Below are 13653 nucleotides of genomic sequence, written 5' to 3' on the forward strand. Positions count from 1 at the left end.
GGGCTCTGCGGGCTCAAGCTGTGGTGGGTGGACAGGCGGGGGTGCCCAGTGGCACCCGTGGTGGGACTTGGCCCAGCCCGCACAGCTCCTCAAAGATGGACCGCAGCCACCCTGCGCATGTGGGGATGCTGCCTGGCTGGGGCAGGATGCCAGGCTTGGGGGGCTTCCCTCTCCAGGATCAGCCTCCCCGCACACTGGGCACAGTACAAGCAGGGCAGAGCCATCCCTGGTGCAGGGGCCTGGCCGCAGGAGCCCCCTGGAGCCTGGGAACAGCCACTGCGGCTGCCTCAGCCTGCCCGGGTCCCAGCCTTGCCCACCCGCAGTTCCCCTCAAGGCGCCAGGGCTGGGGCAGGCACTGCACAAAGCCGCTGTGCTGCAGGCTCCTGGCTGGCTCAGCCCTGAGCATCAGCTACAGCAGCTGTTCCCAGAGCCTGGGGAACAGCCTGTGGCTACAGCTCCCACTCCTGCTGTACCCAGCACACACAGAGACCAAGCAGGAGCCCCCTGGGCCCAGCATCCTGCCCCAGCCAGGTAGTGTCCCTTTGTGGGCGGGGTGGCTGTGCCCCATCCCACAGAGCTGCGTAGGCCGGCTGGGCCCCACCTCCAGTGCTGCTGGGCCCCCCGCTGTGGCCTGAATAGCGGAGCCCAGGGGCAGCCCCCGCTCCCCACCTATCACCAGCCCTCTATTTACTGTAAAAAAAAAAAAGCAACATTAATGATTATTAATAGTATTAAATATGTAGTGCATCCTGCCATGTACCCCCTCTGCCCCAGTTTTGTTTTTGTGGTATGGCGGCACTCCGGCACCTTACAAGATAGACATTGTGGTTTTTTTGACAATCTAGCCAAAAAATGTTGCCTACCCCTGCACTAGAGGATAGGCTGCTTATCTTGCTGGGGTGATCTGGCCCCAGCTGACTTCCTGCCCTTTGGGCAGGGGGCTGGACCCGATGATCTCATGAGGTGCCTTCCAGCCCTAATGTCTATGAAATCTATTAAGTCTATTTTCATGTAGCCTTATGAATCTAGGAGCTGAGTATCATAAAAATCTAAAATTATAAGGCTGTAAGATATGACTTTTAACTGGCAGTTATTACAGCTCTTAATGCTCCAGATGCTATACATGACTTTTGATTATCTATCCCCAAAATAAATCAGGGATTAAACTAGAGAAAACAATTATAGGTCTGAAAATAAAATAGAAGATCCAGTGGTACAGCTATGAAAAGCAGGAAACTAAAGGTAGGGAAAAAAAAAATCAGGCAGCCACAGCCTTTAAAGGAAGGAAACAGAAATGCTTTGGGGTTTTCACTGCCGTGATTTGGGAGCCAAGAGGGGTTTCATTTATCCTCAGAGTCAAGATAGCCAAGATTCAAATCAATCCTTATGACTGAGTGGGGAGGGACTCGAAAGCAGGTAAGAGGAGACAATAAATTTCCAGAAAGCAACAAAAATGGGCACAAATACAATGGTGTCACCACTGCAACTTGCTTTTAAATAAATTCAAAGTAATGCTTTTGGACGAAACGTGGATGAGAAAAGACCTCAGCAAACAATGCCACGTGGCTTCCTCTGCAGAGGTTGGCAACATGTAGCCTGCAGACTGGATCTGCTCCAACAAGAGGTCCTATCTGGCATAGGGGATCAATGGCACAGAGCTGCACTTTGCTGCCCACCCCCTGCACAGTGCTTCCCTCCCTGCAGAGCCAGTTGCACCACCATGTTGGGGCTTACCCTTGTTGCAGAAGGGATGGGAATCAGTAGTGAAGGTGCGCACAGGCAGAGACTTGTGGAAGGGGCTGGGTCATACAAAGCAGCCTGTGCTGACAAAAGGTTTCTGGCCCCTGATTACATGATACACACACAATGATGGCAGGAATCTTTACAAATCTGCACTTGTGAAATTCACAATGCATGCACCATCAAGTATAAGAAATGGAATCCCTGCCCTCTGCTAAAGGCAGAATGATGGTCCTTGAACCCCACAGATGATACCAGTAAGGCAAAAGTCCTTGACTTCAAGAGGGCTGACTTCAGTGAGCTAAGAAGATTAGTAGGAGAGGCTTCAAGGAGATGGGAGTCCAAGATGGGTGGTTGCTCCTCAAGGAGACAATCCTCTGGGCTCAAAGGGAGCCAGTCTCATTGCGTACCAAGGGGGACAGGAGTGCTAAAAAGCCCCCCATGGCTCGGCAAAGGCATTCAGGAAAGCCTAAGGGCAAAAAAGGAGGCGTAGAAGCAGTGGAAGCAAGGGGCTATCACCAAAGAGGATTACACCTTCATTGCTTGTGACTGCAGGGAGGCTGTTAGGAAGGCCAAGGCAGAGATGGAGTTAGGGCTAGCGACCAGAATTAGGGATAACAAAGAGTCCTTTTTCAAATACAGAGGGAGTAAGAAGGCGGCACAGGGTAACGTAGGGCTCCTACAGGACAGGCTTGGCAATCCAGTGATTGCAGCAAACGAAAAAGCTGACCTTTTTAACGAATTCTTTGCCTCCATATTTCTGAACAGAACAGACCCAGGGGAGGCACCGCCATGCCCAGAGTAAGGGATGACCTAGTTAGGGAACTTTTGGAGGGGCTGGACGTATTTAAATCAGCAGGTCCAGATGCTCTTCACCTGAGGGTGCTGAGGGAATTGGCGGGGGTCATACTGGGGCCCCTGGCACGGCTGTATGAGCGCTTGTGGGGCTCTGGCCAGGTACCAGAGGATTGGAAAAGGGCCAACGTGGTCCCCATTTACAAGAAAGGGAGGGAGGAAGGAGGACCCTGACCATTATAGGCCAGTTAGTCTCACCTTGGTACTTGGGAAGACCTTTGAAAAAATTATCAAGGAACACATCTGCAAGGGCCCAGCAGGGGAGGTAATGCTCAGGGGCAACCAACACGGGTTCATTGAGGACAGATCCTGCCTGACTAACCTGGTTTCCTTTTAAGATCAGGTCACAAAGTCCCTGGACAAGGGCATCAAGGTGGATATCAGCTTGCTGGATTTAAGAAGGTCTTTGACACTGTATCCGACCACATTCTCTTAAAAAAAACTAGGCGACTGCGGCATTGATGCCTACGCAGTCAGATAGGTGGCAAATTGGCTGGACGGTCACACCCAGAGAGTGGTGGTGGATGGGTCATTTTCGACCTAGAGGGATGTGGACAATGGAGTCCCCCAGGGCTCAGTCCTGAGGCCTGTACTATTCATCATCTTTATCAGCGATCTGGATATGGGTGTGGAAAGCACACTGTCAAAATTCACTGACGACACGAAGACATGGGGCAAGGTAGGCATGCTGGAGGGGAGGGAGAGAATCCAGCTAGATCTAGACAAGTTACAGAGGTGGGTGGAGAAGAATAGGATGGAATTCAAAGCAGACAAGTACAAGGTGCTACATCTAGGGAGAAGGAACCAGCAACACACCTATTGGCTGTGGAACCCCCCTTCTTGTCAACACAGAAAGGGATCTTGGAGTCGTTGTTGACTCTAGGATGAATATGAGCTGCCAATGCGAGGAAGCGGTTAGTAAGGCTAATCACACCTTGTCATGCAACTACAGATGCATCACAAGCAGGTACAGGAGGTGATCCTTCCCCTATATGCGGTGTTGGTCAGGCCACAGTTGGAGTACTGCATCCAGTTCTGGGCACCGCACTTCAAGAGGGATGTGGCTAGCATTGAGAGGGTCCAGAGGAGGGCCACTTGCATGGACAAGGGGCAGCAGGTCAGGCCCTATGAAGAGAGGCTAAAGGGCCTGAATCTAGAGAAGGCTGAGAGGGGATCTGGTGGCCGTTTACAAACTCACCAGACTGGCCAGCAGAAATTGGGTGAGACTCTGCTCCCCCGGGCACCACTGGGAGTTACTAGGAATAATGGCCACAAATTATTAGAAAGAATGTTCAGCCTGGGCATCAGGAGGCATCACTTCACGGTTAGGCTCTGGAATGGACTCCTAAGAGAGGTGGTGCTCTCTCTTACCTTGGGGGTCTTCAAGAGAAAGCTGGATAGATATTTGGCTGGGGTGTTATGACCCCAGCACTTGTTCCTGCCCGGGCAGGGGGTCGGACCCGATGATCTGTTTAGGTCCCTTCCGACCCTAAGCACTATGATACTACGATATCCTGAGATCTGCATGTCACTCTGGAACTCTATGGAGGCAGAGGCACCTGACCTCAGGTACCTCAATATTATTTCATGACTTTCCCTCTTCAGACTAGATGCTATATCCCAAATCTGCACAGCCCGAAGCAGAAATACTAACAACTCTTACCTAACTGTTCACCCCGAGGCATGCATGCACCTGCCACCACCACCAAGTTGGGCCAGGTCTCTGCAGACCTCAATACAGCGGTTTGCACCTCCCGGCTGCCTGCCACAACCAGACTGGGCACTCGGCAGGCCCCTCCCACCTCCCACAGAGCCCGGGCTGCTTGTAGCAGGCAGCAGGGAAGCTGCACCAAGATCTGCAGAGTCCCGGCCTGGCTCATGGCTGGCAGCAGGTGCACGTGTGCCTCTGGGTGCATGGCAGAGGAGCTACGAGGGACCTGATCCTTGTAGCAGTGCAGCCCAGGTCCTTCTCTGCCATCCGCCCCAAGGCACGTGTGCCAAGCAAGGTGCCTTCACAGGCCATGCTCAGGCACATGCCACGGGCTGCCGACTCGTGCTGTAGACTTTAGCAAGTCTTTGGCTATTTAGGAGTGGAGTGTTAGACTTAAATAATATTTACTTGCAGTTATCTATTTAAAGTTAAGAGAGGAAGAAATGGTGATCAGCAAAAGAACCACACAGAAGAAAAGATTTTGGAATGTCGGACAAAACCGGTTAAGCTACATTGGTCAATCTTGGGACACCTTGAGCCAGCCCTGTGCTTTTGTACTGGTTAGATATGGCTTTGCTGCAGAGACCACTTTATGCTGTTGACTAAAACAGGTATATTTCTATATAAATGATTCAACGGGATAATAGGCAAATGTATATATACGTTAACCTTAAGATATCTTTATTTAGCAAGCTCCTTAAGTTCCACTAAAAATTGGGGAAGAAAGAATAGGTCCATCTCCAAAGACTTACTCACTAGCCAGGAACCCTAATTTTTGCCAGAATGCCCATCAGCAGGTTAACCAAGATCAGTGCCTTTTTTAAACTTCATCTCTGCTGCTTAGTGTTTTCCCTAACAAGCTGGCCACCTGTTAGAGATCTTTAAGACTCAGTAATTTTAAGATTATTTTCTTTCTGTATTAAAGATTGTTACTCTTTTAGATTAATGAGTATTTCATTATTTTTAATCAGCATCTTGAATTGCTATTAAAATTTACTTGAATCTGTTTCTCTGTGTCTGGTTTTACTGGGGCAGGCTTCTCAAGCCTTCTTTGGCCCCCAAACTTATCTTCTTATTAACAAGGCAGAGAAAACAAGCCTACAAGGGTGATGCTCCTTCTTTTCCGCATGCCCCAAGCCCACATCTACTGGACCTGGGACTCCTATGCTCAAAGAGGAGTGTATGATTTATCCTACAGGATTTTCCAGTTTCTTCCCCATCAGGTTTAGAAGCATAGCATACCTTCCATACACTATTACTGAGTGTAACTAAACTCAGGTCATTTTCTCTGCTACTGGTATCATTTATAACGGGGGTGGGCAAAATACGGCCTGCAGGCTTAATCTAGCCTACCAAGGGATTTTATCCAGTCTGTGGGGTCCCTCAGCCCTGCCAGGCACAGGTATGGGAGGCAGCCTGGGCTGTGACATCTGCAGCCGGTCCCGCTGCCACCAGGCGCACAGTGGGACTGGGGTGAAACAGCAGCTGGACTCAGCTTCCTGGAGGCAATGGCTCCTTCTGGCTGCCACTGCCAGCGTTGCTGCCTTTGCCAGCCCCAGCCCCACTGCCCGGGCACTCCAGCCCATCTGCCCCACACCCATCATTGGAGGTGCTGGACAGAGCAGACACACAGGCGGAGTCTCCATGGAGACCAGCCAGGGACCCATGCAGACAGAGTGTGCTCAGCTGAGTGGATGCGATGGGGCCGCAGGAAGGCAAGGAGCAGGATGGGCAGCTGGGGCCAGTGTAGCAAAACCCCCAGTTTTTCTTTTTTTTAATATTTATTTTAAAATGCATTCCCTCTCCTTTCCCCAACCATTTCTGACTTTTTCCCTCCCTCTCTATTCCCTATAGATAAGTATAAGTGAGCTTAGACTTAGGATAAGCTTTAAACATTTTTATTTTGGTAGCAAGTTTTTGGTTTTGGATATCCACCATTTTATATTGTATTATTATTAGGTTTGTATTGATTTTTACTGTTGTACATTGTATTATTATCATCATTTTTGTATTGATTTTTATGGTTTCATATGGATATTGTATGGTTTAGGCCTGTGTTTGTAAGTGAACCAAAGTCATGTCAAGTTTCCATTTTATATATCAAGTCTCCATCTTCTGTCCTCTGCCTGGGCATCCCATGTTGCAACTGTATGAGTCACATATCCCTCCCATGTAAATTGGTTCCCTGATGAATGAGTGTGATTGGGAATGATTGAAATACAATGGTAGCAGGCTTCTACTGAATGGCCTGTAATAACTGGGCCATCACCTCGCATTGATTCACCCAGGAACCATGGACCTCACCCAGGAACAGAGACAAGACCAGCATTTGAAAGACAAAAGACTCTGCAAAACCAGCAACTCTCACCATTACAAACACCCGAAACTGCACATCCCTGCATGGAGTACACATGCTCAGTACGCCAGGGGCTGACCCTTGCCTGGGCGTGCCTCCTGTCACTAGGGTCACACAAGGTATGCCCCTATAAAAAGGGGCAGTGAAGACAGACCCAGTGGGAACACCACTTCCATCTGGACCAGCACCATGCCACACCACCTATCCACCCAGAGGCCCTGCCGGCGACCCCCTTCTAGACAACACCTACTGGACAAGGACCCCTACCAGCCTGGATAGGTAAATATTACCTGCACACCTCCTCCTACAATTTGGACTGTCTCTCTCTCGGTCTCTCCTCCTGGTCTTCAGTGGACTTCAGCCCCTGCACCAAGCCTTTTTAACCCCTGCTGCCACTGTGTGTGTGGGTGCAAGGGAACCAATTTGGCATTGTGTCACCATCTCCCCTGTTCAATAAAACCACTGTCATTTGCAACCCCGAGTTGGGTCATGTTTTACTGAATCCCAGTCCCTTCCTTACCTTAAATTCCAGCCTCATTCTCTCTCAATTCCAGCCCCCACCCCTCTCCACTAGTTTCCAGATCTCCTCTCAATCCCTACTGCCTTTTCCCTGTGACTTTCTGCTGCCTTTCTCTGCTTTCCCACTGCCCCTGCTGCCTCTCAGTCTCTTATGCTGCTTTTCCTGTGATTTTCTGCTGCCCCCCTGTTTCCCACAGTCCTACTGTCTTTTCCCTGTGACTTTCTGCTGCCCTTCCCTGCTTTCCTGCCGCCCCTGCTGCCTTTCAGGCTCTCCTGCTGCTTTTTCTGTGATTTTCTGCTGTCTGTCTCTCTGTAATCCACCCCCCCCCCCCCCAGCTTCCCAGCTCCACTTAGCTGTCTTGCAGTTTGCTCCAGCAGCTGGAGCCTTGCTCTAGCTTCCAGCACCTACTATTTCTCTAGCTGCCCCGGAGCCATCCTCTGGCTCCCCACACCCAGAGCCCCTCTTTAACACCCACACTTTCCCTTAGTCCCATTTTTCCCTCTCCCCATCTACCTTTTCAGCTTCCCCATAGCTCTGGCTCCAGACCCAGCCTCTGTGCTGGCATGCTTCCCTGTTCTGCAGGCTTTGGGTGTTGACTTTTAATCAATTAAGATCAATTAACCTAAAGTTACCCCAAGCCTCAATTCTTCAGTCCAGGCCCCTCTAGTCTACCGATTCTAATCCCAGTCCCGGTGACTTTCATTTCCAGTAACTTTAACTCCCTACACTTCTGCTTTCTTACCTTAACCTTTCCCCAGGTATCCCAAGTACACCAAGCACATGCATACATACACATCACAACACCCAACTTAGAAACTCGTGTGTGTGTGTGTGTGTGTGCATAGGTGGGTAGTATGTGTGTGAATTAGTGAATACACATATATATATACATATATAAATATCAGTGTGGTATATGAATTAGTAATCCACGTATGTGTATTGGACGTGCAGGTGTTGGTAACTGATTCTGTCTAAATCTGGTGTGTGTAGCATGTATGGGCTTAAACTGGTGATAGGTGTGCATGAACCTAGACTGGTTATTTTGAACGTGTGTTGCTAGTGTAAGTGTGTGTGTGTGTGTATATATAATATATATGGCATTGTGTGCATGATATACGAATTAGTGATCTGTGTCTGACTTTTGGGGTGCATAGTTTATGTGTTTAAATTGGTGATAGGTATGCATGTGCCTAGGCTGGTTTGGATGTGTGTGCGCCTGAGCTGGTGGTATGTGTGTGTATGCACCTAACTTATTTGTGTGTTTGTATATGTGCAATTGTGTCACACCCTCCTGTCTAACAGCACAATATTGAGATCCTGAGAGTTGGCCTGACCCCTCAAGGCAACACCAGGACCATGGGATGGCGACAGTGCAACTGCGGGGCCGGGACCCAGGGCAGAGCCCCTATCTGCTTCCTGCATGTCCCTGCAACAGGCACCAGTTCCATGGGCAGGGGCTTACAGGGAGTGGTTCTCCATGGAGACTCTGCACGTCCACTCACCTGCTCCATCTGGCACCCCCAGCAGTAGGTGCAGGGCAGATGGGCCCAGGCCCAGTTGATAGGAACAATTGCCCCCCCAGGCAGCCCCTCCAGCCTACAACAGCTCACCAACACTCCCCAAGTTGCCTTCCAGCCCAAATAATTCCCTACCCCTTGTTTATATACTATACAGAATACAAGTCTTCAAGCAGCACCATCCTGAGCAAGATTTTCATTATGTTCCCGGGTTATTCCACCAGGCAGAGGGCAAAGGGTATCTGTCCTCTGCAATTTACACAATTCTGACAACAAGTGCAAAACTGAATTACAATTTCATTCCTTGACGTTGACTGCACGTTCATACGCACACATGTGTCTGTCTATCTTGGGAAATTACATCAGTTAGAACACTAACTAATGCAGTGTTTTAATCACTTAATGCAAACAAAACATGTCATGTTTAACATCCTGCTAGCTAGTTCCAATGTTATTAATGCTGACCACTTTCCCCAAACTGAAAGCATATACATACAGAGTAACTGTTCTTCAAGAACATTAACTTTATTTGAAATCTGGAAACTTCCAGTGCTTTGGAAGTCTGATATCCACAGCACTGACAGCTCAAGCATTTTCAATAGGTTTCTACTAGAACAGCAGAGACCAACCTTTCTGGCAGGCATGCCACAATGTGAGCCCTAGACCCTCCTCCAGTGTCACTCTGATCCCCTTCCCTTGTCCAATTTGCTGTTCTGCTTTCAGCTCCCTGCCCAACCTGCTACGCACCACGTACACACGCTCAATGCCACTTGTGGCACGCATGCCATGTGTAGACCACCTTTGCACTAGAACATACTCTGTCATTTCAGAAACTAACCACAAAAGAGACAGGCAGCAGAACTATGACACTGCTGTCACCCAGGACTTCCTGTCAGAGTCAGTTTGAGTAAATCTATGGTCATATAGCTAGGAGAATCCTAGTTGATGTGATGTCCAAGATACACCACCTGCTCCTACACAAGCACTACAAGAGATTTTCTGTTAAACAAGAGGAGGAGGAACATACAATAGATGCCTCGTTCACAACACACTTAAAGTATCAGCAGAGAATGGAGAAGTGTCATACTGATGAATTTTGACAAAAAGCAACTATCCAGGAACAAAGAATAATCAAGACAGGTCCTACTTCTCAAAACAGCAGGAGGCACTTCTCAGTACAGAATAAGTTAACTCTTCTTGGGAAAGCAGCATGGCTAGTTATCTTAAAGTCAACAAACTATCACCCATTAAAAAGCCTCCATTTCTCCAGCAGATTATTCTGCTATAGTCACATTATGTTACATGTCCATTCAAGCCTAGAATGCAGGTGTATTAAACTCTAGAGCTAGAACCTAGCTCACAAGGGTACCATGCCTTCCAACAGAATTTCTCAACTCTCCATACCTGATTTCCCAGTTAGAACATCTATACTGATCAAGTTTATTTTTCAGTTTCTTCAATATGACATACATTTTCAAAAACAAGTAATGATTCTGAGTGCCTTAACCTCCAAGTACTGAACCTAAGCCACCTTCAAGGGACCTAATATTCAGAGGCTGAGTACCAACACCACCACTGAAACCATTTTCAGAGGTTGAATACCAACACCACCACCATCACCACTTTGAAAAAGTCAGACCTTTAGGGTGTTCAAAGTCCCACCGTGACTCTGAAATTTCAGACCTGTCGAATTGACCCTGTCAATTTTAGGTCTTCTATAGCTGTCTTGTGATTTGAGAAAAGCAGCATGAGAGCCACTATAATCCAGTAGGCAAGGTTTGGGCCTGCCTGCACCTGGAATCAGTTGGTAAGACATGTATCAAAGTAGGGCAAGGTCTCTGTAGTGCACAGATTTATTAAGGTTCCTCTCTGAGAGGGCCTAAGTGAGCCTAAAAGTTTGGCCTTTCAGGGCAGAGAGACATTTTGATGAGGGTAATTTGGGAACCTGATCTTCCAATGAACTCAGCACATTTACCTAAAGAGGATTCCAGGGCTGAGGCCTGCATTTATAGTCTTCTAATAGACAAATAGGAACTAAGGTACTATCCAGCCTAAGCAAAAGCAGAATAATATCTACACCTTGGAAAATACCATGGCATCAATAAACTGTTTCTCAAGCCATCAAATCTACTGAGAACACCCTCCATGCCAAGGTAGTTTCCAAATTTCAGCAACCGATGATTCCAGCAACCCTAAGTCTTTCCATTGGCCTCAGGGTACGAGCAACTAGGCAATTTTTAAATGTTGCTATTATACTCAAATCCAGAAAACATTTTTTTTTAAAGAAAAACATGATAAGTATATGTAGTGAACACACAGAAATCCACAAGAAAAGATGCAAAACGACTGATATCCTTGGTTTGTAGAAGGCAGGATGGATTTGTACTTTATAGCCTAACCAAAGTAGATCCACACACACACACACACACGTATCTACTATGTTTAGGCTATAAGGTGCAAATCTATCGATTGATCAGTAGATACATATCTATCTATTAACTGATTTATTGATCGATCAATTGATATATCTATCTATCGATCTATTGATTGATCTATATCTATTGTTAGATCAATTGATTGATCAACAGATCAATTGATAGGTTTGCACCTTATAGCCTAACCATAGCAAAGTGTGTGTGTATGTGTGTGTGGGTGGGTGGGTCTACTTTGGTCAGGCCATAGGTACAAATCTACTCTGCCTTCTACACACCAAGGACGTCAGTGATTTTGTAAATTTTTTAAAAATATGCTGTATTTTAATACATACTATAAAATCGCACAAGCTTTTGCAAGCTTATTTTGGTTAGTCTACAAAGTGCAAATCTATCCTGCCTTCTACTTGACTTCAGACCAACACTGTTAACTACGCCTCTCTATCCTTTGGCGAGTGCCATACCTCGTCCCTTTTTATTACTTTATTTCTGAATCTGCCACCATCCAAATACAGGAAGGCAACATGGGGGGACCAGCATCAGGAATCCTCAGCCAGCAATGTAATTAGGGTGGAGCGACGGCAGGGTTGGCGGGGGGGGGGAGGAACGGCAGTGTGTGCCAGCTGCCCCCGTGTGTGGCAGCTCCCATGGGCATCCAGCTGCATCCTTACACCTCTGTCATCAGCACATGTATAAGCTCCAGCACAACAGGATGGGCTCCCACAGGGCCAAAGGCATCTTTCCACCCCCTGCTCCCTTACTCTCACCCTATGGATGATCTCAGGTGCCAATGGTCTGACACACCACATGCAGGGGCTGTGGCATCAGCCTCATTTGACAGCTGCTGCCCCTCCCTGGTGCTGACAGTGGCTGGGCACAGGCACTCAGGGCCAGACACAGGCATGGGAGAACCAGGCCCAGAGAGAAAGAAAGGGGGCCCGAACATGATGATAATCGGACAAAAAAAATTATTCTCTCTGGCGAAGGGGGACGGGATACTAAAAATTCACCACCAGGAAATCTAGGTATGCACTCACACACACACACACACACACAAAGGCACAGAAGTGGGCACGGGCACTCACTCAGGCCCACAGCCATGCAAACACGAGGGCACACACATGGGAATGCACACACGTGGCCACATGTAGGCACGGGCACAACCACACACACGAACTGGGCGGGTAGGCGCGCACGCAGCCCCAGAGACCTGCCGGCCGTTATGGGGGGGAGGAGCACGCCGGGCCCAGGCCCGGCCCCTCCCCCGTGCGTACGGGCGGGCTGGCGGCGGGGCCCTCCCCCCGCGGGGCGGGAGCCGGGAGCGGAGCCTCCCTCAGCCCGCCCCGGCGCGGCGCGGCTCGTACCTGCGTAGGCAGCGCTCGCAGAGGCGGCCGCGCTGGGGGCTGGCGGCGATGGCGGCGAAGGGCTGGGCGCGGTACAGCAGCTCCCCGGGCTGCAGCCGCCGCCGCGCGCGCAGCCCGCAGCCCCGGCCCGGGCTCAGCGTCTTCTCCACGCTGCGCTGCTCCATCTGCGCGCGGAGCTGTTGCCCTTCCGCGCCTCCGTCCCACGTGGCTGCTCCGTTGGCGCCGGCGGCGCCATATTTAGTGCGGGCAAGGGCCGTCCCGCCCCACCCGCTTGCTAATAAACGTGCACTACCAAAGCTGGTGCAGGCCACGCGGGTGACACGTGTGGGCCCATCGCCCCCCACTCAGCCACGGGTTGCCAAGTTGTCCTTCCCCCGGTGTCCCAGGCTAGCTAGGCTGCTGATAACAACTGCGTGGCTCTGCTTAGCCATCAGGGTCCCAAGTCTGTGAATCCTGACACTCAAGGGTTGCCCAGACTGGACCGGAATGGGCATCCACCTTCCCAGCAACTATCGAAAGCCAGCCGGGAGGTTTTAATAGGCTATTTTAAGAACTTTTTTTTTTTTTAATCTCCTGGAATAGCTTCAGTCAGCGTTGGCAGCCCTGTGACAACCCTGTGTCACTTGCCACCGTTCTTACTCTTTGCTAATAAAGCTTCGGGTGTAGATGGAAGTGACAATTTCCCCCCAGTTTGCCTCCGGAAAGCAGTTTAGAGCTGTGGCCCAACACAAGTTCAAGGCTGCAAATGGCTTCAAGAATGGCCTATCTGGTGAAAATCTGACCCCTTGTTGCATGGGGCAGGGGTTTTCAACCTGGTTTAATAAGTGTACCCCCAGCTAAAGTGTGCCCCCAGTGGCCAGACGTGGAGCGGAGGCAGCGGGGAGCGGTGGATGGTGGTGGCCGCCGCATGCAAGCTTCCTCCCACCCACATCCGACTGGCCAGGTGGTGCCTGTGCGGCCCACAGAGCAGTGCTGTCTGCAGAGCTCCCAGCTTGCAGCTATTTGCAGAAAGGGAAGGGGAAGAGAGCGGAGGGAGTTCAGTCCGGGGGGTTTCAGCCCCTCCCAGGGCACAGTGGGTATATTGGAGCCCCACCCACACCCTTCAGCACCAGCTCAGGACCCCCAAAAATGAGCTCCTTCCACTGCCTTTCCCTTCTC

At 49.7% G+C, this 13653-nt stretch overlaps 1 protein-coding gene across 2 annotated transcripts in view; it reads right to left on the minus strand.

Annotated features, from left to right (window-relative positions):
- SMYD3 (SET and MYND domain containing 3) overlaps window positions 1–12676 on the minus strand; it is a 764262-nt gene extending 751586 nt beyond the window's left edge. Inside the window, exon 1 of one of the 2 annotated variants that reach the window (XM_059716131.1) lies at window positions 12496–12676. In XM_059716131.1, coding sequence (XP_059572114.1) covers window positions 12496–12659 — 164 coding nt within the window. In that variant the 5' untranslated portion in view covers window positions 12660–12676. The remainder of the gene's footprint in view (window positions 1–12495) is intronic. The other variant, XM_014600010.3, reaches the window with a different exon arrangement.
- Window positions 12677–13653: the final 977 nt, after the last annotated feature.

The sequence above is a fragment of the Alligator mississippiensis genome, chromosome 1, assembly GCF_030867095.1.
Source record: "Alligator mississippiensis isolate rAllMis1 chromosome 1, rAllMis1, whole genome shotgun sequence".
Classification (NCBI taxonomy): Eukaryota; Metazoa; Chordata; order Crocodylia; family Alligatoridae; genus Alligator; species Alligator mississippiensis.